This window comes from Lynx rufus, unplaced genomic scaffold (assembly GCF_022079265.1).
Source record: "Lynx rufus isolate CCGP_SWC_20201006 ecotype Redwood Valley unplaced genomic scaffold, mLynRuf1.p SCAF_23, whole genome shotgun sequence".
Lineage (NCBI taxonomy): Eukaryota > Metazoa > Chordata > Mammalia > Carnivora > Felidae > Lynx > Lynx rufus.
Window position 1 is genome coordinate 5,565,880 of NW_025814838.1, and position 26,792 is coordinate 5,592,671.

At 40.5% G+C, this 26,792-nt stretch overlaps 1 protein-coding gene across 2 annotated transcripts in view; it reads right to left on the reverse strand.

The window, feature by feature from the left end:
• Positions 1–16,324, reverse strand: part of RBBP6 (RB binding protein 6, ubiquitin ligase) — a 32,855-nt gene extending 16,531 nt beyond the window's left edge. For both annotated transcript variants that reach the window (XM_047087123.1, XM_047087122.1), the window contains exons 1-7: positions 15,087–16,324; positions 10,314–10,413; positions 7,971–8,007; positions 3,379–3,423; positions 1,199–1,287; positions 989–1,085; positions 445–584 (exon numbers count right to left, since the gene is read on the reverse strand). In XM_047087123.1, the coding sequence (XP_046943079.1) occupies positions 445–584; positions 989–1,085; positions 1,199–1,287; positions 3,379–3,423; positions 7,971–8,007; positions 10,314–10,413; positions 15,087–15,252 (674 nt within the window). In that variant the 5' untranslated portion in view covers positions 15,253–16,324. The remainder of the gene's footprint in view (positions 1–444; positions 585–988; positions 1,086–1,198; positions 1,288–3,378; positions 3,424–7,970; positions 8,008–10,313; positions 10,414–15,086) is intronic.
• Positions 16,325–26,792: the final 10,468 nt, after the last annotated feature.

The window sequence follows — 26,792 nt, forward strand, 5'->3', positions numbered from 1 at the left end:
CAGTTCTTCATTTATTCTTGGCACTTAAATTTGCCCTGACATCTTATACAACTTTTGTGCTTAAGCCTTCTGTTTCTCAGAATGATTAAGACATTGGTCTTTTTCACTTAACACATGTAGATAGCATAGAAGATCATGTGGGAGTATGTATGTGAATGAAGAAGAAAGCAGGGTATGACAGAAAAAGAAAAAATTAGAAGCCCACAAGGGAAGTGGCACTCAGTGGTAACAAAAACCCCCAAATCCATTCTAAATTTGCATTTAATGGAGCAGACTGCAGCCTCTCATTCTTCACACAGAAATGCAACATGTGGAGACCAACAGTCTTGCTATACAATGCTCACAAGAAATCCAAGTAGCCAAGTGGCGACCCCAAGCCTACATAAAACACCAGCGCCGAGACGGGCTGTGGCCTCACAGGTCATACGTAACTAGAATACTTACGCGTCTATAGTCGGTATCGCATACTTTCCAGTGTTGGTAAGCATTGCACCTTTCATGTTAGGATCTTTCACTTCCATCATAAAACTTCTGGGAATACCAGTGCTCTTTTTAATCCTCGGACCAGATTCAAAGTTTTTATCCTATTTGGAGGGGAAAGGAGAAAGGAGGAAGAAAGAAAGCAGTTACCCTTTGTTAAATATTAGCTAACACGCAGTGCTTATTAACTGCTTATAGTATCTGTAGTGCTCTACATATATGATCTCATTTAAACCTCACAACAGCCATGCGAGGTAAATACTGTTATCACCATGTCCGTTTCATAGAGAAGACCGAACAGGCTTGAAGAAGTCAAGTAAGTGGCCTGCCCAAGCTCAGTCAACCGTTGAGCAGCAGAGCCAGGATCTGAAGCCTGGCAATCTGGCTCCACAGCCTGAGCTCATTTGCCATTATAATAGAGAAGGCAGTATTTACCAAGAAAAATCCGATAGCTAAGAAATCACTGTAAGAAAAATAAGGTGTACCATGGTTTCTACTTTGGACTTACCCCGTTTGTTGGGCAATTCTTAATGTAATGGCCAGGTTTACCACAACGAAAACAGGTATAAGATGGAGGTGGTGGGCCTAGAGGTTTCTTCATGTAACTGAAAGGGAAACAGAATTACATGTACACAAAACCTTGAAAGAATAAAGCTTCTGATTGGGGGGGAAAATCCACCCCAATGTACCTGTTAGTATGAAGCATTTATGGACTTACTTGATTGGGTCGTATTCATGGCCAGATTGCGACATCATTGCTTTAATTTTATCTTCTTCAGAAGCATTGGCTTCAGCCAGATTGGCAGTCTGTTTAACAGGTAATTATTTGACACACACATTAGAAACACATTTAAGACCACACAGCCAAAGACAACACCACTCATCCTGTAAAGAGCAGTATCTAATCTTGCATAAAACCTAAAACTGAAAGCTATTTACACGTATAACCTAGAAGAGGCATCAGGAGTTCCTTAGGTCATTCATTACATGACGTTTGGGTGTCTGCAGGGCTGAAGGTCTTGCTGGGGGCACTCAAACCTTAGACCCTGTTTGTACCTTACATTAAGATTTACATATGACTCCTCTAAGAGTTAAAACAGATTAAGGAAACACTTGACATTTTAAGCCTTAAAAATAATTCAAGTGTCGTAGCATAAAGACTTTATATTTACAACTTGGAGGTAGGGTTATGGGTAAAACAATTGAACATTATGCAGATGATATTAAGTCAGAAGGCTCTTTAAGAAGTAGAATCAGTTTTAAATTAAGTGCAAAGCACATGCAACGGAGCACTCATCATTTTAAATCCGATTCTCCGAAGTTTTATGAACTTCATCTTTAAGGTATTATATAGAATAGCCTAGATATAACCAGGGTCTAAGGGAGTGAGTCCTGATAACTTGAAGCTTCAAGCATCTAGCACTCACATCAGCCATTCATTGGGTTTTATCTTTACATTCATCCACAAAACAAGCAACCAGTTTTAACATTTTATTGTAATTTTATATACAAAGAATGCTTAACATTAACAGAGCTTAGAACAACAGCAACATTTACAGAAAACTGGATTACAGATGTTGAACAACTAATTTGTTTGAACCCAAACATTAATTTACAAGTAGTTAAAAAAAAAATCTCCCAAACCTCCAAAATTCCCCAACTGCTTCCCACAAAGAAACAATGGTAGGAACAGACCAAAACTCAAATAGGGTCCTTACAGCACATAAGAATTAAAACCATGAACTATAAACTGCTTAAGATGTAAACTCTATGCTAGACCACTTTTGCATTAGAAAATTGTTAAGAGACGATGGTTTCAGCCCACTTCATGTTTTAGAATCATCGATTTTAATGTTTAGTTTCCCCAGAACAAAAGCTTATTAAAAAGCTGTATTTGTTACTAGGACATTTCTTTTGGGATACATTCTAGGGGAAGAGGATACAACCTATAACAAAGTCAAGGATAAGATAGGGACAGCACTAATGGAAAATCCATCTAACTCATTAATCTTGGTTGCTAAGTCTGGTTTTACTTTGATAGTAGGGAAAAAAGGATTTTTGGAAAACTGGAAGACTTCCTTCTTGGTCCTCAAAAATCTGCCTAATCTGTAATGTCTTTTTTTTTTTTTTTTAAAGGCATGATTTGCAAGCTACGTCTATAGCTTTAAAAAGTAATCCATCACTAGTGCTTTCCCAAACAAAAGGTACACATTGTTGAGCAGAAAATGCAAGCAATTTTATCGCAAAACATGGCATATACAATTATTTCAGGAGGTAACAATTTGCCCCTCTGCCAAACATACACATTGGTATATTCCTGCAAACAGCTTTACACATTTACACAATTCACTGTAGTCTGTGTTCAAACAAATTAGGTTGTCTAAAACTTTTTCTAATGCAGACAGACTACAAGTCTAGAGCATAAAGAAACAATCGTAACACATTTAAAATGTTGACCTTCATGGGATCAATTCAAATATTCAAGAAATAGCCGTGCAATTGTCCACGTAAAGGAAAGCTTCTATTTTGGCTGCATAAAGAAAGTCCACATAATTTACAGCCAAAACCAGGGAATTCCTCCAGAACTTTGTTAGTTTCCAATGTATAATTAAACAAAATGTGTAAGGGGGGAAAAACCCACCAAATAAGTGTAGCTTCATGTGTTTCTTCTGTCTTGAAGATGACCAATACTCCAACATTATGGTGAGGCTGACAAAACACTCCCCCTATCTTCTCAAAGCGGCAACTACTCTTTACAGGATAGTAACAATGTGTACAATATTTTTGTAAGACATATCCTCCCCAACCCCTCTTTAAACAATTGTTCCACATTTAAAAAAATACGATGTTAGAAAAAGATTTATATTTGCAAGAATAGATATATATATATATATATACCTTTGTAAGCTGGGCCAGAGAAATAGATGCAGAAGAGTCATCAATCTGTTCACAAAAAATTAAACACACATTCAAGTTCCACACTGAAAACATCTGAAAGTGATCATTTAGTCCCTATTGCCAATTAATGTTCAAATATTGGGCATTTTCTTAGAAGTTTTCTAAAGAATGTTATTCCCTGTTTTAAAGCTGAAATTGTAGCTCACCCCACTTTACCCTTCTCTACGTATTTCACACATATAATAAAGGCTTAAGTTGAGGGGGACTCAATTACAATATTAAAAAAAAAACAACAAAAAACAGGGTAAAGAAAAATATATCACAGAAAATATGTTCAGAGCAGTGACTGAATATTAAATAAGAGTCCGTGTCTATCAATGGTTTCTAAATCTGATAATGCTCAAGAGAATATACACTAGAGAGAATAAGAAATCTAACTTTCCTGGAGTGCCATTATAGAACATGGTAAAAACAAGCAGCTCTTTAAAGGCTCAGATAATTGCTTTAATAAAACAGCTCCCACATAATTGCTACTTTTTTCTCTTTTTTTAAGCATGTACTGTTCGGTCTGAATAAGTTTGTTTATTCTCCCATACAAAGAGTAAGAATGGCTTCTTGCCAAAGAAACCACAATTTTATCAGAGCAAAGATGTTAAACCAAAAAAAGGAAAACCAGTGGTAGTGTGGAGCAAAGACGAATAGGGCTATTAGGAGGACGGACTTTAATAACGCGTGAAGAAAGTTAATTTAATCAAATGGAGAAAGTATTATATATTGAATAAGAAAGATTTTAAAAATGTATTTTCAAATGTGGTATTTTAAGATTTTTCACTATTTGACCCCCTGAAATGATTTTAATATCAGTTTTTAAAAAGTGTGTATCTGTATACACACACACACACACACACCCCTTTCCCATCTAACTCTAAAGATATGATTTCCCTGTTAAGTGTACCAAAAAGAAAACATTATTTGCTTCCTATATAGTAATTGGGTTGCTTATTCAACATGTTGTAAGCTTCTCATGCATTATTGGTCAGAACTCTTGTTTAAAATGGAGAGAATGTAACAAGATGTCTGGATCAAAGAAAAATAACAACAATGAAGGGAGTCTTCATCAGGTATTTTTCAAATATTCCAGAGAACTAAGAGAATTAAAATAAAAGCAGCATGACTTACAGCCCCAAATAGAAATGTTACCAGTTTCAATATGAAGCTCTTAGCACAATGCCTACCACAGCAGGAGTTCAGTCAATAAAAATCATGTTTGCTAAATTTAAAATATATCTTATAAATATGTTAGGGTTTTAAAAGTCAGTTTAATGGATAGTATTACTGGGACGCTTACTTCAACAAAAGGTTCTTAGCTCCCCACTGAGGGGCTGCCCCAGAATTTGTAATGCACTATTCCATATTCCTAATATGCAATCATATAATTCACCAATGTGTTCTTATTCTCATCTGGCTCTTAAGTGTTTTCATTACAGAACTAATCTCAAAGGAAGCTTAAAAAACAAAACAAAACCATAAACATCCTATTTTTATCCAGAATAAATTCTGATCATCTCAATCTATTTTGAAAAGGGCTGCTTTTTGCATTAGTTAGGAACTATGTGAATTTAAATAACAAGAACCAAATGCTGTCAAGCATCATCTATACTGTTTCTAACCAATGAAACTAATAACCCTTCAAAATAGCCCATTACTATCTAGAGTATGAACACTCATCATTTCCTTAAGAGAAAGCAGTTATATTAACTTTCTTACAGCTAGAACTAAAATACTAACATTTTTTGTTCTTCCCACTATGATATATCTGTTTTTTTGTTCCTATGTCGGGCCATCTGGTCCTTTTAGTTTTCTGTTGATTTGTCATTAGTACTGGATAAAGTGGTTTCAGATACTCAACAACATCTATATCACTTTTTTCCCCACCAATCATTCTAGCACCTTAAATACCTTAAAGTCCATGAGAAAGTCAAATTTACCATAAATTGTGAAAGGTGTCCAATAGTTTTCTACAAAAAGCAAGGTACTAGAAATCAGTGAAAATTGCTAACAAGGAATGGTTTAAAAATGACTAGGAATTTACATGTACTAGGCAGCAATAAATGTATTAACTCTCAGATACTAATGATTTAAAAAATGCACCACATTAAAAAAAAGTCGTCTTCATAAAAACTGATCAATGCATACTGTGGACATCATTAAAATTAACCCACTTCCCCACATCTAATTTGTGGTCTTGCTTCTGGGAGAAAGAATCTGAAATATTTTATGCCACTTACACTCACTTGAAATTAAAGGATCCTACAAAATACAATTCTGATATTTAGTAAACAGGAAGAACATCCAGCTTTGGAATACCAACATGAAGGATGGCTAAATAAAATAAGCTAAGGAATACAGACAGAAACAGCCATCCTTGATTACAGTTGGCTTAAGTTACCAAAAATGTACACACATTTACTTTTATTAATCAGCATTTAGAAATCTGGTTTAGTGGCTCTATCTTACTTGGCTTTTGTGAATGTGTACAAGAATACGTGATTCATAAGATGGGCATTAATTATGCTTAATGAATATATTCTCTCATCCTAAACACCAGCATATGTACCCCAAGCAAATAAGTGGTGGGGATATTAAGTTATCTAATGTCTCCATTTCAGACAATTCTACCTAAAAATTAAAGCCACTTTTAAAGTATTAAAAAAAAAAAAAAAAAAGAAAAGAAAAGAAAAGAAAAGAGAAACCTAAATAAGCATAAAATAAACTGCTTCTTATAAGTGTAATACAGACATGCCAGGGAACACACAAGGCTAAAAGAATGTTAACTTTATTTATGAACATGTGATTTGTGTTTATACACATGCTAATAAACAAAAAGGAAATAACTGTTTTCAAGAAATAAAACTTCATCTGAATTAGTTTAAATACTATATAAAAATACTTTATACAAAACGTGTTACATTAACCACTACAGTCACCAGGATAGTCACTCTGATTTGTGCTAGCATTTGGATACATAAAATCAGTTTTAAACCAATCACCAGCAAAACAGAAACTTGGACAGTTTTTTTTTTTTTTTTTTTTTTTTACAGCATTATGCTTTAAAAACCAAAAAAAACCAAAAAAAACCAAAAAAAAAAACCAAAAACCACCAAAAAACAAAAACAAACCCAAAAAACAAAAAAATAAAACAAAACAACAACAACAAAAAAACCCCAAAACAAAAAAAAGCCCATATACCCCAGAGGGTGGGAAAAAAAACCCAAATCTCTAAATTTTGATCTTCGAATCACTGTATTTAGTTCCATGAGAACTAAAGGCCATATATTTTAGAGAACAAGTCCAAAGTTCAGATATTCTATATTATCATGTTTAAGATGCAATGATCCAAGGTTAGTGAAATGCCTGATACACAATTAAAGATCAGTAGTATTTAAAAAGGATAAAGTGAAACAGCAAGCAGTATCCTTGAATTCTAAAATGAAGATTTCAGACATCTCGTATTGTGTACAAATCAAGCCTGAGCAGTAAAATGTTTAGAGAACCATCAAGTTTACAGAACTCCGTTACTACAGACCTACTTTCTGAAACACATTTCACCTCACAACTTAGGTATTTCCACTACCTTTTACTTAAGACCTTCAAGTCAACATGGTGTCGTACTTTAGCTATGATAATAAAAATTAAGATGTTATTCCACTTAAGGGGAGTTATCTTTGATAAGCTACAGCTTTCAATTAGCTTATAATTAATGCAGCATTTTAATATCTTATAAGAGGGAAATATTTTATTTTGGAGAACTAAACAGGCTAGAACTGGAAGACCTTGTATTAAAATTTGAAAACAATGTACTGAATTGTAGAAATCATCATTGAGACGTTTATGTACTCAGGGGGCCCAAATTTCAGGTCTCACTTTTATAGTACAGATATCAACAAAGAATAAAAGCTTGAAATTGCCAAATAAAGCAAAACTGAATAATAAAGCTGCATCAAAAGTCTTTGGAAAGCTTTTTTCTATAGGTGTCTGAACTTGGAGAAAGCATCAAACTTTCATATTAGTTCTGCATGTTGCTAATGCATTTTTTAAAGCCATCAATTAGGCAGAAAAAAAAAACTAACAAAAACTAAGTGATACAACGTGAAAAATGGCAAAATATACACTCCAAACATTTTTTTTATTGCAAGAAACAAAAAGCACACAACAGCCTGTACATACATACAAAATACTAACTATAGACAGACAGATGTAGAACATGTTATCATGTTCATTAGTGTAAAACCTACATGATCTAAAAAGAATCATACATTAACTGTACAACACAGTGTCATACAGGGAGAATGCTATCATATTTAATATGAAACAGCGTTTTTTGGGGGGCACAAATTACCCATTTCTACAAAATAAGTCTGCAAATTATGCCACATATATCCATATTCAACTGAGCTGTCATCAAAATACATTTTATTTACAATATGTACTATGATCAGTTGGATATTAAGTTCTAAATGATTCACTTCACTGCTACATTATAAAGGTAAAAGCAATGTGTAGAAAAAGTGTGAGATTGTGTTTTTACATACTGCTTTTGAAGTTCCCATCACTGGTTCAGTTCGACTTCTAAAAAAAAAACAAAAACAAAAACAACATTAATTATGAGTTGTTATTTATGAATTGTGCTAAAACATCTTAACACATATGTCTAATTACAAGTCTTTATGAACACAATTTTCCTTTGTACAAACATTTAAAAACAGCCAATTTCCAAAGTAATAAATACACTACTTTGATTAATCTTTAGTACCTTTAAACAGCTTAAGACATACCTGCGACAAAAAGAAAACAAAACAAAAAACAAAACAACTTGGTACAGAGGAATTCTAGAATAGGCGTATCAAGAGTAATAAATACATTACTTAGGTTAATCTTTACCACCTTTAAACAATTTAAGACAGATCTGCAGGAAAAAAAAATTCCATACCAAGGAATTCTAGAATACGTGAAAACAATAAACGTTTTCTCAAAGGTAGCATGAAGATCTTGTTAAGAAACTTTGTAGTTATTTAATAGACTGAACAACCACATTACATCATTCCCCAGTTTTTTTTTAATAGGTAACAAATGTAAACTTTCACACATCAGATCTTCTTGAAAGAAGACCACTGGTAACATTTATACTTTGGATCCCTGAGAAATTGCTGTGCTCCAAAAACTAAATGTCAAATCCAGAAAAACAGGTTGATAGTTACTTTAATTTTTTAAAAAGTCTCAAAACAATGACCAAAGTTAAACAAGAATTCTAAGTTTCAGAAAAACACAACATACTGACACTATTTTAGTTCAAAGAATGAGTCTGATGGTTATGAAGAAATGAACAGATTGATTTTTTCAAGTACGTAACAAATAAAGCCCAAGAAGAAATTCTTAAAAGTCCACACAGGAAAGGGGATGGGGGTTGAGCTTCTAAATACAATGCTCAAATGCTTCGTTGAAGTTTATGCTGTCCTGACTACAGACAAATGTGAGGGAACATCTGAAGGGAGTTTCTAAGTTTGCATGTAATTTGGAAGTCCTGAGATAAAAATGAAGCTTTCCTTTTCTCAACAAACTTAGAGCCATTTTACAAGGCAAATATATTACAAAGGCAACCTCACACACAGTGAATTAACAAGCAATTCTGTAAGAGGCAACTTATTTTCCCATGTACTTCAAATAATTCTCTAAGTTTCTTAGTATCCAAAAAAAAAAAAAAAATCAACTGAAAACTACGCGTTTACTGTTTTTAAAAAGCACTTAGTAAATTAAAATGTAATTTCACAACAAATTCTAGGAATTACTGCCTTATAATTTCTTAAAATTACACAGCTAAAAGCACAGTTCACTTGTAATTACAAGAAAAACAAAGTATTCAGGTTTTAAAACTGTTACTACACAGAAGGTATTACACAAAAGATCTCAATGCTGGGATATGGAGTATATAACTTTATAAAAAACTAATGACCGTCTTAGAATGAGTGTTTGCCCCTACAAGGTAAAGCTCCAAGAAATAACTGTTTTACCTCAATTCCAAGAACACATTCCATTTCCGAGGACTGGGAAATTACAGAATTTTTCACTGGCCAAAAGTAGAATTTGCCAGAATTTCAAATCACTACCCTTTTCACATTAGCATAATTCTATCACCATTAAAATTACAAGAAAGCAGGGACTAAGTGTGAATCCTGCTCCTTTCCCGAATTTCTTAAACTCTAGCCTAGTGCTAAGATACTGCAGTGTTCTTACTCCAATAATGGGCATCTACCACACGCCAGGCGCTGTTCAATTCTTACAGCTTTCCTCTGGATGGAAGTACTCATATCCCTATATTATTTTGAGGAATCTATTTTGAGGCTTTAGGGAACTTACCCAAAGTCACACAACTGGTGTGAAGCAGCAACTGGAGTCAAACCTAAGCCTGATTCCAGTCTGTGCTAATAAATCCTATACTCAACAGCCTCCCCACAAAAGCCCCTTGTTGAGAAGCAAAGGTATTACTGATGCTGTCAAAATATTTAGGACAAATCTCTCAACATATATGTATACATATGTATATATATTTGTGTAGTGAAAGAACAGTCAGAAATAAAAGTGTGCCAATAAAAAACAAAAGGGTATGTATGCAAATACTTATTCACCGATTTGAGCATCATTTTGTCTCTGTAAATATTACAAAGCAAAAAAATTCTTCTTGATAGCTCTTACCACTAACTACAGGTTAACTGGGGGAAGAGATAGGAAATAACAAACCCATCCTCACCGTTTTAAGGATCAAGAAGATATACTTATTAGGGTAAAGTAATGAGTTCAGTTCTAAAATACTTGTTCTTCCTCACAAAATAAAAAAGTATTTTGAGGACTTAAATACATGAGATTTGATAAACACTCACATAACATATGTCTTGCTTGTAGATTTAACACCTCCAATAGGAATTCTTCTAACAATTACAGATGAATTCTTAGGAATTAGAGCATTATCATCAGTATATTCTGTAAAAAAGATAAAGAGTTGAATTTCTATTTGGCGATTTGGGTAAGTCAGTCCTCAAGAATTAGAAAACTTCAACCAAAGACAAATTTTACGGAAAAGGAATTTAAATTTAAGAGAGCATGTTCCTTGCCTCTAGAATACTGATAATGTCAGGACAAATATCCGCATCCATAAGGAGGTTCTCTTCAAAGGACACCAAATACTGCCAGCAGGTTCTTGGCTCTGGTGCCTCTACTTCTATGGAACCCCAAATCTCAGTAAGACTAAGTCATTCTCCACTTTAACCAATAACGCTAAACATCTGATCTATGAGAAAAAATATGTAATTTAAATGAAGACATTCTGTCTCTCCTAGCCCCTCAACAGGAGTATTACAAAAGAAATTATGCCATGTTTTGAATAGAGGAAAAGGGTTTTATAAAAAGAATTAGTAGTGGGATGCAACTTTGCATAAAATGTTGATTCAAGGCCTCTCTAGGAACTGATGCTTGAGACTTAAAGACTGAGAAGCCAGAGAGATGTGCAAAAAAGATGGACAGAGTGTTTAAAGACAGAAAGAAAAGCAGGTGAAAAAAATCATTAAAAGGCCAGCATAGCTGGAAGATAATGAAAGGAAAAGAATGACTTGAACTACAGTTAGAAAGTACAGGTCACATATTCATTTATATTTTGTTTCTAAGTACAACAGGAAGTCATTGAAGGATTTTAAACAAAAATGACAATGATTTACACTAATAACAAACAAAAAAGATAACTCTGGTATCTATGTGGAAAATGAACCCATAAGGGAACAAGAGTAGAAACAGGGTGACTAATGAGGAGGCTGCTGCGAAGTCCCGGTAAGAGATGATGGTCTGTGCTGGGTTGTGACAGGTGAAGACATGGAAATCAGAATGTTCTGAGGTAGAACTGATAAGGCAATCAATGGATTTAATTGGGGGGGAGGGGAGAAGATGAAGGAAAAAGAGCAATAAGGCATAAGTAACTGAGTTCCTGGCTTAAGCAACTGGAAGAACAGTGATGTCACTTTCTGAGAAGAAAACAGGGAGGATGAATGGATCTTATTTTCTACTCTTTTAATTCTCTATTACTTGCAATACTTCTGGAAGAATGAAATTAAAAGAGAAACTGGACCAATTAATTTAACTATGGGTAAAAAGATTTCCTGAGGAAGGGATTTGTAAAATTACCAAAAAGAAAAATAACCCACCACAGGGAGACAGATGCAAGAATGTACCCATCTCCCTAAATCACACATTCAGGCATGAGGGTTCATTCTTAAGAATACAGAGTTGACTTGCAGTGAGCCGACTACCTCTGTTCTTCCAGTTATTTCAATTTATCACACATACAAGCATTTTAAGCTTATATATATTTATGGGTGTGTGTGTGTGTGTGTGTACACACACATATAATTAATTTTAATCATAACACTATTAGTTATTTCCTGTTACAAACTAAATTGTTCAAGAAAGGGTTCTTTTCAGTATATTTCAAGTAGCAAACTGTATGTGATGCAATTTCCCAGATTCAGGCATACCATGAGAGGACTATCATCATTGCTTTGATAGTTCATGATAGTCCCAAATTTCCAGCAAGCTCTGAGTAAGAAAAATTGGAAGATGGGGGATGTTCAAAAAGTAAATTCTAGAAACAAAAAACACTTGACAACAAGTTTCTAAACACATAACAAAAGCATTCACTGTAGCTTTCCACCACAACTTATTAATCTGATCGGCACAATACTGTGTCAGACTAAAAGTCAGGTGCCCCTACACCAGATTTGACCTTTTAGGTACCTGAATTACACTGGTGACTTCCTACCCTTAAAATACCTTGCTAAGTAGCCTGTTAGGTTCAAAAGACCTTTTCCAGGTGCCAAAGTAATTTCTGACCCAAAAATATAAAGACCATGGATTTCGGAATGAAAAACAAGATGAATCTGAGAAATGGATAAAGATAATAAGAGTCTTTTAAAAATACTTCATTCTCAGCTTTCAAATCTTTCACACTCAGTTCAGAATGAAGGTTTGTTTCGTTTTGGAGGGGGGAAAATGAAACACAGAAAAACAATGGGAAAGCTATAAAAAATATATAGGAAGGATCATTTAGGATTTGTTTTGAAATATAGTCTAGAGATAAAGGAGCAAGACTCTTAAATCTATATTATGAAATTCTGATCCAAGCATTTTGGTCTCATCAGATTTAAGGGTCCTAAACATGGCCAGATTTCCAAACCTCTAAGGAGTGTTTTACAGAAATGTGATACACTGGGTAATTTAAACATTAATTCAAACAAATTAAAGTGATCCAGTTCAGCATCCTCTCCTGGGCAATCTCCTAACTATGAGGCTATAAACATTAATTCTGTACTCTCTTAATTCACTGGATGGTGCTAAAACCCAACCCATTCTTACTCAACTGCCTGTGACACTGGATGGTATTTCCCATAAAACTCATTAAGTGACTACCCTCCGCACTACTATCAATGATATCTTTTCCACCCCTAATCTGAGGATTGAACAAAATGCACATGCTCTCGCCCCAGAAGCTCCCTCTCTTAACCAATGTAACATCAAAGCTTTCTCCAGTAAGGACAGTTCACATAAATATATAAAAGAAAATAAGCTGCTAGGCAGAACACTTCCCTGGTTTTCAGGGTTTGTAAAAATAATACATCATATAATGTCCTGGCTTAGGAAAAAATATAACAATGCCACAAAACCCTTAGATTTTTGACAAGAATTCCATCAACTCTTACTCCAATCTAACAAAGTTGTATTCAATTATTAGGTGGAGAAGATGGACAAAGTCAAGTTTCATATGATGAAATCATTTAATACTCCAGTAAAAGACAAAACTTGCCTAGCATATGATTAAAATTGTCTTTGTATTCTTTACTTTCATTTATATTCTTTCCTCCTACTTACAAGTATTATTAACATATCAATATATCCTGAAAGTCTCATAAATCCATCTGTTCTGTGAAGTGTGACAATACTTAAAGGACACTTTTGGTGGCCTTAAAAAGTATTTTTAAAGTATTTTCTTGAATACTAGTTTAAAACAGATGTTTCTCAACTGTTCATGATGATCAGCAATTTTTCCTTTCCTTAAGTAGAGGATTCTACACATAATTACAATTACCAAAGTTTCATGTGAAGAATCCCTTAGGACGCTTTAAAAGGGGGAGGGGAGCAGAGAATATTTTTTTAGATGTTACCATGTGAGTAAATAAAGTTCTTCCTTAATAAATATTTTTGAGTCATGCCAGTAGTGCCATTCCTTAACATAACACAATTATACTTATGCCTGGATATAAATGGAAAACAGCTCTTATACATGACAAGATGTGCTCTATTAAAAACAATAGGCTAGAGACGCCTGGCTGGCTCAGTTGGTGGAGCCTGCAGGACTCTGATCTGGAAGTTGTGAGTTCGAGCCCCATGTTGCGCACAGAGATTAAAAATAAAATCTCAAAAACCCCAAACTCGTATAGGCTAGAAGTGAGGGACCCCCCCAATTTCAACTAAAAGAACACAAGTCACACCTTAAGCCAAAGTTGGTGATTAAAAAAAACTCAGTGATCAATAAAAGACCCTAAACCTAATTAGAACTTCACATTATTTCCTCTCATCCCATTAATAAAACTCAAAAGACTGACCTACTGAAAACTACACATCAGCATTACAGTACCGAGAAAAAGAAGCCAAAACAAATGCAGAGCCATAATCTGAAAAGCCAGTTTATCACATTGTCATATCCAATGTTAAATTCTCAACATTATAAAATGCTTTTAAAAAGGATAAAGAACTTAAAGATTCCAATCAGTGGCTTGTTTGAAACTCATGCGGTAGCAGCCTACTACTTTCTGTACCCTAGTAACAATAAAATCATGTAAAGTCTAGCAATTACTCCTTTAAAAAAGAAAACCCTTTACTTTTAATCCTTACTAAACTGCTGAATTTTAAGATTACCGTGATGAATTAAGAGTTCAACCACTTAATTACTAATTCTGCAATTTACACACAAAAGTGGTGACATCAGAACATATCAAGTTCCAAAAGCAATTCCAAAAACATTCAAGACAGGCTGGATTAATTCCTCAAAAAATATTTAAGTGAAGGTCCCTTCTCCACGACACAGGCAACTCCAAAATAAAAATAAATTAAGTACACAAAAACAGGAAGAAAAGGAGTACAGAAAACTTGCCACTGAACCCCAAACTGCTGTCAGATTACAAAGTTAGAGAAGTATCTCTACGCTGCTTTAACAAAAAAGAAGCCTGCAATGTGCTCTCCTCCCCTCCTTCCGAGGAAAAAGCAAGTTGGAAAACGCCACAAGGCACAAGCACCCCAAGAACCTGGATGTAACACCCCTCGGCCTCTCCCACCCCAATCTTCATTTTAAATAACATTTGAGAAGGATAATCAGACTTCCACGTTTTTGGATTAGCCAGTTACCGATGCTCCCAAGAACGCAGAAATCAAACAACCCAGTTCAACTCCCAGGCCGACTGCAGCAACCCTCGGGTCTCCATGAAAGTTGTTCCAAAAGTACTAGAACGAACAGTCCCACAGGAGACGTAATGGCGGTTAGTCTCCTGCCAGGCCCTCGCACAACCGGTATCTATCTTCAACCAGCAAATATCTGGAGCCCATGTGGCCCTTACCTTCTTTCGTCTGCGCGTTGGTGATCTGCAGGTCGCAGTCGGCAGCTTTCAACTTCTCTCTCCCCATAATCTGCTTCTTTAAATCGCAGAGGGAGATGTGGAGCCCATCAAAGGTGACGGTATCATAGTTGAGTTTAGAGGAAAATTTATAATGCACACAGGACATGGTGCCAAAGGATTCCTAAGGTTCAGCGAGGAGACGTGGACACTCTCAATATATGTATATTTATAAACTTAAGAGCAAAATATGTACACACAGAAACACTCAAAAGACACCGAAGGACCCTAAGGCCTGAGATTAAATACCCCCCAACCACAAGCAGGGGTTCGTAAAAACAATAATCCAGAACCGCCCCTCCCGACCCCGGTACTCAGAAGCACTTCATACGGGAGGAAGCGGACGAGGACGGGGAAAGGGGAAATCGAGAATCCGCCAACGGGCACAATGTCACCCGGCTGGGTCCCCCTCGCTCATGCTAAGGGCCGGCAGGAGACGGGGGGCAGGCGGTGCAGTCAGTAGCGGTCAGTCCACACGTTAGAGTCCGAATGACCCCGCGGGGTCAGGGGTCCATAGCGCGGCCGCACCTCCCGGTTGTTCTCTCTTTCCGTGGATTGGGGTGACCCAGGCCCCGGGAGAAGGTTGGGGGGAGAGGGCCTAGGCCCGGAGTCCACGAGCGGCCTCTCGCCTCCTCCTGGCTTCCGGACGACCGGCGTCAGCTTCCCCAGGCCCAGGCCCCCCCACACACAAACCCCTGTCGCCTGCTCCCCGGAGGCCACGAGCGGCCCGCGGCCTAGGCCAAAAACGCGCGGTCGGCGGAGGAGAGGCCTTCTCGCAGGCCGCCCCCGGCTCCGCCTCCCCCCCGCCGCCGCCGCCGCCGCCGCCGCCTCAGACACAAAGCCGGTACTAGGCCTCAACTAGGCCTCGAAGCACTTCCTCACCACCCCGGGCCCCAGCCAGCGGCCGGGTGGCTTTGGCGGACCCTGGGGACGCCGCCGAGGCTCCCCGACGCTTCCTCTCGCCGTGTGCTCCGCGCTTCTCTCGCCTTTCGCTCCCGTCGCCTTTCGGCCCCGAACCGCAAGAGTAGGCCCGGAAACGGCCGGGCAACGGCAAGGGCTTCGGGGCTCTCTTTTTGTTCTGCCCCCCTGCCGCTCTCGGGCCCTCACCCAGCGCCGGCGACACCTCCAAGCCAGCCACTATGGCGGACGCGGCCTGGCTTCGGGCGAGCGCCCCACTCCGGGGTCTCTTAAGCAGGGATTGCACGGGCGGCGCGCGCGAGGCGGGGCTGGCGTGCGCGGATAGGCGGGCCGGGAGGCGGGGCCCGTGGCGTCACAAAGCGCACCGGCCCGCCCACGTGACCCCGCGCTTTGTGACTCTGGAGCGCGGAACCTGAAACAGTCCGGAGAACGGAAGAAACCATCCGCCCGGAGAGGGAGGGGGCGATGCGTGGAGGGCCGGCTCACCGGGCGGCTCCGGGGACGGGGGATGGGGGGTGGGGCGCGGATTTCTCCTGCTACCGTGCTGGTTAGTCTCCACCGCAGAGTGGAGTGCCTTGGGGTGACGGGTTAATTCCCTTTCTCCGCAGTCCCCACCAACTCCCCCAAGTCCACCAGTTCAAGTAAACATTATGGTTGCTATGCAATGAACTATGGTTGCTATGCAAGCGCCCCCTAGCCTCCCCTTCCAACAAACCAGCCACCTTACGCTCTTCCTAAGTGGAAATTCTGGAGCAGCTCCCTAACTGGAACTGACCACCACTAGAAAGATTTATTGAACTCTTGCTATGTATTAGGCACGGGGGGGCGGGGGGGGAGGAGTGGGTGGTGGTTAGCGCTGTGTAACTGCCGGCCCCGGAACCCAGTTGTCTTGGTTGGAATCCTAGCTGTGGGACTCTAGATTTAACTCCTCCGTCCCTCAGTTTCCTTGGTTGTAGTGCAGTTTAAATGGTACTCGGTCTACCGGCTTGTTATGAATTAAATGAATGAATATGTTTCCATTGTTTAGGACCACGCCTGGCATATGGTTCATTGTGTCTCACAAGTAGCTCAATAAATGTCATTTTAGCAACATCATAAAAACCCCTAAGTGCTCAGCACTACCATTATCTCCGATTTATAGATGAGGGAACTGAAGCTGGCAATCAAAACCTTCCTGATTTCGCAAAATCGGGGGAATAATGCCTGCTCTGTAGCAAGGTCCGAAATCCCATTCCTAATTGTAAATGAAGGGAGCTGTGCCCAGGACCCCCTCAGTGGATTGGATTATTTTTTTCCTTGGGGGCATGGGGAAGTTATTATTACACCCATAAAATTCATACTGTAACAAAATTGCATTCATAAACTGCAGTAACCACTGCAATTTACAAATGCATTTTTCTTATCCTCTCTGGAGTTTTACAGGGTTGGGGTCAGAGAAGTTAAGTCACTGAGAACAACATCACACAGCCATGATGGGACAAAGTTTGCCAGGGATTTCCTAAATACATACACATGGTCCTTACTGAACTTGGTTTATTTATTTATTTTAATGTTTATTTATTTTGAGAGATAGAGACAGTGTAAACAGGGGAGGGGCAGAGAGAAAGGGAGACACAGAATCTGAAGCAGACTCCAGGCTCTCAGCTGTCAGCACAGAGCCCGATGCAGGGGCTCGAACCTACGAAGTGTGAGATCATGACCTGAGCCGAAGTCGGATGCTTAACTGACTGAGCCACCCAGGCGCCCCTATTTATTATTTTTTTACATTTATTTATTTTTGAGAGACAGAGCCAAGCAGGGGAGGGGCAGAGAGAGAAAGACACAGAATCCAAAGCAGGCTCCAGGCCCTGAGCTGTTAGCACAGACCCCCACAAGGGGCTACGAGTCATGATTGGTGAGATCATTACCGGAGCCGGTCAGAAGCTTAACTGACTGAGCCACACAGGAGCCCATTCCTGAACTTGGTTTAAATCAGTCATCGTCTTGTCAGGAAAATCTTCCTGAGACCACTTTATCCAAATAGGATGGCCACAATTCTCTATCTCTTCACTGTTTTAATTTTTTCCCAAGCATTCATTACTACTTGACATGGTATATATTTATTTTTTGATTTTCTGTTCCCCACCACAGCAGAGAATAGGGATTTTATGTCTTTTGGTTATGCGATATACCCAATTCTTAGAACCCCAGCCTTGGGGTGCCCGGTGGCTCAGTCAGTTGAGCATCTGACTCTAGATTTTGGCTCAGGTCATGATCCCAGAGTCGTGAGATTGAGCCTGGAGTTGGGCTTTGAGCAGAGCTTGCTTGGGATTCTCTCTCTCTCCCTCTCTCTCTCTGCCCCTCCCCTGCTCAGGCTCCAAATCTCTGTCTCTCTTTCTAAAATAAATAAATAGAAAAAGAACCCCAGCCTGGATATAGTGGGCACTCAATACATGTGTTAAATAAATACATTTTTATGTGATCCATAGAAAGATCATGGCAGTAAGATTTTGGCCAGTCAAGGGCAGCCCTGGAGACACAAATACAATTTAATTCAACCACATCATTAGCATCAGTGCTTTTCGCAAATAACAAATTGCTCCCACCTTTATCTTCTTTGGTAACCAAAATTTTCATGCTCCATTTCAGAATGGCTGCTTTTCTGGAAAAGTCTGTTGAATGAAAGGGGGAACATTACATCTGATGAAAGAAAAGGTGCACAGGAAATGATGTATTGTTATCTGTATTCACCACTCTAAAGTGGTAATCTATGTTCTTTCACTGCTCCTTGGCTAACCCTTCACACTTAATTCAATGCTAATTTAAATCGGCCTGGTAGAACTCAAAGGGAACCACATCCTTACGGTAGCGTGTATTAGCATCCTGCTAGAAGATGAGTATGTGTCCTTGGAAAAACCATAGTCCGTGTTATGATTTGTTCCAATGGTTCTCTTCAGCCAACAGCCCTTCACAAAGATTTTGGAGCCCTCATTCTGTATCACATCAAACAGGTCAAAATTCACCCACAGCCACATTAAATGGCGCTTGTGATGGGATTTCACTCAGTTGGTGGCCTAATTGACAAAATGTTACATTTGGTTCATTTCATTAAATCCCTCAACGAATCACAACTTTGTAAATTTCCATTGGTAATATGGAGCTGATTTCCCTGCCACTTCTTAACCCCCACCCCCCCGCCCCGCAATATTCTTATAAGCCCTGGAAAAGCCTTTTGTACTGTACCTACCTTTCCAAGCTTCTTGTATGTAGCAACTCCGGACCTCCCACCTCCTAGGATTTTAAACTTTTGTCATCCCCAAACCCACCGTACTGTCGCATCTCCACCGAACATATACACTTAGTAGATCTCCTACCTTATTTTAGTATGCCAAAATTTCAGTTTCAGTGAACAGAACTGGGAGACCCAAGAAACTCTGGCAGTCACCTGCAGGACACTTGTGCTACGATCCAGGCTCTGGAAGTTAGAATGGGATCTGTCCTGCCCAGGCTGCTGTATATGTTTATAATCTAATCCCACTGAGTGCCCCAACAGTGGTCATGTTACCAGATTCTGAGTCTGGCCTCCAGGTTGTCAGCCCAAATTCACAAAAGATAGATCCTTTATATCACCAATGCATCTTCCCCAGATGGTTGATTACCTTTATCTTTTCTTTAATATTGAAGCCTACAAAAAGCTTTGCATTTGAGAGAGAGAGAGGAAGAGAGAGAGAGGGAATCTTTTTTTTAATGTTTATTTTTGAGAGAGAGAGAGAGAGAGAGAGAGAGAGAGAGTGCAACCAGGGGAGGGGCAGAGAGAGAAAGAGAGAGACACAGAATCTGAAGCAGGCTCCAGGCTCTGAGCTGTCAACACAGAGCACAATGTAGGGCTTAAACCCGCAAAGTGTGAGATCATGACCTGAGCCGGAGTCAGACGTTTAACCGAGTGAGCCACCCAGGCGCCCCTGGACATCATGGTTTTAAATTAAACTCCGTAATCTCCTTGAATTATTTGTGTATAGGGTATAACATAAAGCAAAGACCATTTTATCCCTTTTAAAATTGTGAAATATATTGTTGTTAAAGGGAGAAAAGCACAAAACATGTATTATGGTTTGATGCAAATTATACATGTGTTTTATAAAGGGAGTTTTTATGTTTTGTTTTTTATAATTTTTAAAAAATGTTTATTTATTTTGAGAGAGAGATTCACAGACAGAGCGCAAGCAGGCCATGGGAAGCCAGCAAGTGGGAGACACAGAATCCGAAGCAGGCCCCAGGCTCTGAGCTGTCAGCACAGAGCCCAATGCAGGGCTGGAACCCACTAACTGAGAGACCATGACCTGAGCCGAAGTCAGAGGCTTAACCGACTGGGTCACCCAGGTGCCCCTATCTTTTGTTTTTTTAACTATTTATATTTTATGGCATTTCCTAACAGATGGAATGATTGTAGTTTTTTTAAGATTTTTGCAACAGTTTACTTGAAATTTTTCATTTTGTCTTCTTGGCAACATTTTAAAGCACACTTAATTTGCTTAGTTTATTGATTGACCTAAAGTTAAAGGTTATTGATTGACCATAGGAACTTATTTTTCCTGAACAATTTATAGTATCCCCATTAGTCGATCATTTATTCATTCAACACTCATTCAACTGGAAAAATTATAAAAGTTGACAATACCATATGTGGGAGATGGAGATCAGTGGGATCCCCTATGATCACCGGGGGGGGGGTATACTTCGGAGCAGTAATTTTGGGAAGTGATTTGGCATTCTCTTGCAAATTTTAGCATTACTATACATTACTATACCCTATGAATCAGCAATTGCACTCCTGGGTATATACCCAAGGCAAAATTTGACTCAAGTACTTACATGAGAATTTCATAGAAGCTCTCCCTCTCTTTTTTTTTTAAATGTTTATTTATTTTTGAGAGAGACAGAGACAGAATGCTCCAAGCTGTCAGCACAGAGCCTGATGCGGGGCCTGAACTCACAAGCTGTGAGATCATGACCTGAGCCAAAGTCGGACACTCAACCGACTGAGCCACCCAGGCGCCCCGGAAGCTCTCTTTTTAATAGCAAAAATCTGAAACAACCTGAATGCCCATGAGAGGGCAATGGATAACTACATTATAGTCTGTCCAGATAATGGAATGTTCTATACTAGTGAAAATAAATAAAATACCAGTATATGTAACGACACAGCAATGGACTCTTTTCAGCTATTCTTGAGTCAAAAAAGCAAGTCTCAGAAGACGGCATAAAATACCCTTTCTATGAATTTCAAAATACCCTTTCTATGAATTTGCTTTTAAGCAAACAATACATTATTTAGCCAGGCATGCAAATGTAACACATCTGAAAACTAGCAACCAGGACATGTGACATTCAGGACAGTGATCACATCTGAGATGGGAAAATGATATGGGTAAGGAGCCCAGAGGAGATATGAACTATCAGCAATAAGCTAGTTCTTGGGTGAGTTCAGAGGTAATCGTTACTGCACTGAAAATAAACAAAGAATAGTTAAACTAAAAGGGCATAATAATAATAATAACAGGTCATGAGATTAGGACCATGATTAATGCATTGATGTGCCCCTGAGATTTTATCTCTCCTTTCTTCCCATCACCAGCAAAGAATCTCACAGAAAAAATGAAGTCTCTTTCATAGAAACAAAAAATAGTTTAGCTCCTTAAACTCTTTTGCAGCACTGAATGCCATAGCTGTAAATAAAACTTGTGTTTAGCTTATCCATTTATAATTTGGTCCTCGTTTTCTTGCGTTCAGAAACAATCAGAGAGGGGACTTGGCCGTCAAACTCGTGGAGACCTGAGGACCCGGGACCAGAACATGCCACCAGTGACCTCAAAGCCCCTGCCTGCAGGGAGTTTACAATAAATAAAGGATTTTTAGAGGCTCCAAAACTTGCTGTGTGACCTTGGGAAAGTAACTTAACTTCTCTGGCCCTTGGTTTCCTCCAGGGCCCGTTTCATGGGTCCTATGTGATTGCGCCTGGTGCAATGCTCTGCTCTCATCATCTTGATATTCCTCATAATTTCCATTTGTCGTCTTCATTTTGCTCCGAGTCCCTCAAGCTCTGTAGCTGATCTTGGTTTCTTGACTTGTGAAACAGCGTTAAAATAGTACCTTTCTAGAAACAGAAACCAGGGGTTACAGGACGGGGAAGTGAGGGGATGATGTTCAATGGTTATAAAGTTTCATTTTTGCAAAAACAAAAAGGAACACAAAAAATTCTAGAGATCGCATAACTGCGTGAATATGGTTAACACCGCTGAACTGTACACTTAAAAATGGTTAAGATGGTAAATTTTATGTTATGTGTTAAAAAAAAAGACAAAAAAAAAAATAGCACCTTCCTTATGAGGTTGTTAAGACAATTCCATGACAGAGCCTGGCACAGAAGCGCCGTGGACGTGTTGTTGGGATAATAAATGCAAGTGGCAAATGCTAGAGAGGTTTCTTTGAAGTTGAAACGCTTCCAACTGGGATAAACATAAAAACAAAACAGCTAGCATTTGCCACTCGCGTTTCCTATTCACCACCCTGTGCCAAGTACTTTTAATACAGACTTCCTTAAATCTTCTCAAGAACCCTGTGAATGGGTCCCAGTTGGTATCTCTATTTTATAAATGCAGCAGTGAGGTTCAGAGAGGTGAGGTCATGTGCTTGAGGTCACACAGGAGCCGCGATTTAAAAAGGGGTGTGCCTGCATGGGAAGGGCATTCTCTAAACCACTGACTCTGTTTTATTGCCAAGGCATCCTAGAGAGGGGCCCATGGAAGGGTGCCCTGTCTTCAGGTACGAGGAGCAAAGCCGGTGGACTGCTGTTGGCCCCCCTCTGTCTGTCTTCCACTTATCCTCTTTGGTCGTGCGCTTTTATCTTGTCTCTGCTCCTAGATGAAGTTCCCAGACCTCCTCATCTGCCTCATCTGTGTCTTTTGTAAGGCACCTGGCAGGTGCTGGGTAATTATTTGGGAAGCCCCAAAAGGACTCTTGATAAGTGGTTCTGCGTGGCTTCTCCGGCAGTAACAAGCTTGGCAGATTAAAGCAGGGCAGTGGCCTCGAAAGTCCCCTCAGACTCCTGAACCTCCCTTGAGGAAGTGCAAATGGGGACGCTTGTCAGGCTTTGTGCGTGCCCCTCCCCGACCCTGCTTTCGGGACGCCCGATCTGATGGGCCTGGCACTGTGCTACGTGCTTCACGTGTCCTACCCCATTTCACCTTCCGTGCCCCTGTGAGGTAGGTCTGATTCTTTTCCTGACTTCACGCAGGAAGACAACAGGCCCCTCAGAGAGGAGCCCAAGGTCACACACTGTAGAGGTGAGGCCGGGGTCACAGCTAGGAGTGACAGAGCCAGGATTCAAATCCAGTTGGTGAGCTTACTCTCCCAGCCAGGTGTTCCTGGTGGCATGTGTTACACCTGTGCCTGTCTCAGGGACACAATGTGCCTTCAGTTTGCTGGCTTTGCTGCTGGAGGACACTGGTCTGGAGGACGGGGATGGGGGGGTGAGGGTGGGGAGAGAGAAAGCGCTGATGGCAGAGGCTCTCATTCATCTCATAGATACTTACGGAGTATTCTAGGCGTGGTTCCTGGCTGGCTTCTAGCACTCAGGACACAGCAGGGACGGTGACAGGCAGAGCATTCGCTCTCCTAGTGTTAGAGAGATAAAGTAAACACCTAGAGGAGCAAAGGGGAGACAGTTATGGAAAGCCGTAAGTATCATGAAGAAAATAAGACAGGGTTAGCCAGATGGAGAGTGAGGGGGCAGGGAGAAGAAGGGAGACTTTACACCAGACGGATGGCCTCTGTGAGGAGGTGACCTTGAAGCTGGCATTTGAATGACAAGAAAGAACTAGCCATGTGAGGTGCCAGGGGAAGAAGTCTCTAGGTAGGATGAATGGCAAGTGTAAGAGTCTTGAGGTGAGATTCATGACAGTCAAAAGGCTGGTGCGGCTCAAGCGTGGTTCGTGATGGGGAGTGACTGGGCTCAGGTCAGAGAGATAAGCAGGGGCCATGTTGGACCATAAAAGCTCTTTAAACAAATAATTTTTTAAACTGTTTATTTATTTATATTGAGACAGAGAGACAGAGAGAGAGAGAGAGAGAGAGAGAGAGCGCCAGAGAAAGAAAACGAGTGGGGGTGGGGCAGAGAGGGGGAGAGAAAGAATCCCAAGCAGGCTCCGGGGCTCAAACCCATAAACTGTGAGATCATGACCTGAACCGAAATCAAGAGTCAGACGCTTCACCTACTGAGCCACCCAGGTGCCCAGCGCCCCCCCTCCCCCGCCTCCACCCCCACCCATACTAACAAATTTTGATTTGAGAGAGGAATGTCCTAAAGGGGTATGAGAACTCAGGGCCAGCCTATTTTAACGTTCAGGGCCATCTGACTATGGCTGGTTCCATGGGTTCCTACCATCCAAGTTACAGCTGAACTCTGCCTTCTGAAACATCCTGGGAGTTTCCAGGAAACTGAAGGAGCTCGGGATAACACGGTGTTGTCAGGTGTAGTTTACTTAAAAGACCGAGACGTTGGGTGACACATCCACTGTGGCTCATAGTATCTCTCGCACTGGTCACATGACCGGGTATAGCTTCAGACAGGTGGAGAAGGATGATCCCAGGACGGCTGTTTCTCCCTGAGGCAACTAGAACCTGTTCCTCCTGACATGCGGGCTGGTGACATAGATGTGTCAGGAATGGGTCAGAGGCAACCCTAATAGTCCAGTCCTAGAACTTGGTGAAGAGCCAGTGAGTCAGGAGAAGGAAGCCAGAGTGGGGAACGCCTGTGTTCCAGCACCGACCGCGCCGAGGCACGGAGGTTGATTGCAAACGCGGAGGCTGGAGAGTCTGACTCAGCAGGTATTTGCAGGACTGGCACGTGAGTCTGACGCACGCAGGATTAAGACCCCCTTCCAGGTGCACGTGGCTGAGCTCCCGGATGCAGACGCCACAGCCTCTGGCCGAAGCCGGGCTCCGCCACTGCCTGCAGGAGGGCACCGAGCGAGTCGCGTAAGCTCACCGCGCCCCAGTCTCCTCACCGTCAAATGGAGCTGATGATAATAATACCTCATTCATAGGCCGTTGCAAGGAATAAAGCCCCTGAGGGCGGTCCCTGCACGGACTAAGTACCGCAAAAACATCGGCCACGGTTGCCCATTTCATTGTCCTTCGGGACTGCCTTGTGAGGAAAGTCTCATGATTATTCAGATTTACAAATGAGAACTGAGGTTAAGTGACCTTTCCAAGGTCATAGTGAAAGTGTTTTATTTCAAAACAAACAGGAAAACAAACAAACAAAGCCAAAACAGAGGCCATTCCCAAATGCTCAAATGATCTGGGGTCCGATGGGCCCGTATCACCTACTGCTCTGCAGACAGGAGGCAGAATGACACCTTTCTTGCAGGGGTGTCTGGAAGGTGAAATGTGGCAGTTAAAGAGTGAGGCAAAATTCCGCTCCCAGTCATGGCTGAGGATGTCCTCCCAGACGGATCCTGTGCAGACGATAACTATCAACTGGACAAAACGCAAACCCCACCCCCCATACAAGCTCAAACTGTCTGAAGACACAGGGGAACAACCCAACACAGGGAGGTGCCAGAGGGATGTCGTCACTTGGAAGAAAGGGACACGTCGTCCAGGGTGAGTGTCCCGTTTTCAAAGGTGTGGCAAATCTGTGCCGAGAGACGGTGGCCCAAACTCTGCCAGAACACCTGATTTTACCTGCAGGAAGAGCCAGAGGACAGGGAGGGTGTGCAAACACTGCCCCGGGGTGTTGAGTCGGGAGTCCTGGAAGAGGAACACGGAGAGGAGGGGAGCCTCTCTCATTCTCTGTATGAGCTCTGCTCGCATCTCGAGCAGAACGCTTGTATTCGGGGCTAAAGCTAAGCAGAGTGAGCGGATGTTCCAGTTGTCCCTCACCCCTGGGGAGGCAGTCTGCAATTCGAGGTTAGCCAAACTGCCCGCCTGCTTTAAAAAAGAAGAAGAAAAGGGGGCGGCTGGGTGGCTCAGTCAGTTGGGCGTGCAACTCTTGGTTTTGGCTCAGGTTATGATCTCACGGTTGGTGGGTTCAAGTTCAGGTTCTGTGCTGGCAGCACGAGCCCGCTTGGGATTCTGTCTCCCTCTCTCTCTGCCCCTCCCCTGCTCACCATTTCTCTCTCAAAAATAAATAAATATTTTTAAAAAATTAAAGAAGGGGCACCTGGGTGGCTCACTTGGTTGAGCGGCCGACTTCGGCGGGTCATGATCTCAAGGTCCGTGAGTTCGAGCTTCGCGTTGGGCTCTGTGCTGTCAGCTCAGAGCCTGGAGCCTGTTTCAGATTCTGTGTCTCCCTCTCTCTGACCCTCCCCTGTTCATGCTCTGTCTCTCCCTGTCTCAAAAATAAATAAAACGTTAAAAAAAAAAAGAAAAAAAATTAAAGAAAAAAAGAAAAGAAAAAAAGGATGGAAAAAAAAAAAAAAAGAAAAAAAGGATGAGACCAGCTGCTATAAAATGATGTGGAAGGATGTTTAAAACATATAGTTAGGTGCAAAGCAAAGACCAGTGTATAATATGTTCCCAAAGTTATTTATACATATACATATACATACACATAGTACATATGTAAATTTATACACATGTAAATGTATATACACATACCAGTATTCATGTGCACTTGTATATATCTAGACTATTTCTGAGAAGCCTGAAAGGATCTACAAACTGGTAACAGTGACTATCTTCTGGGAA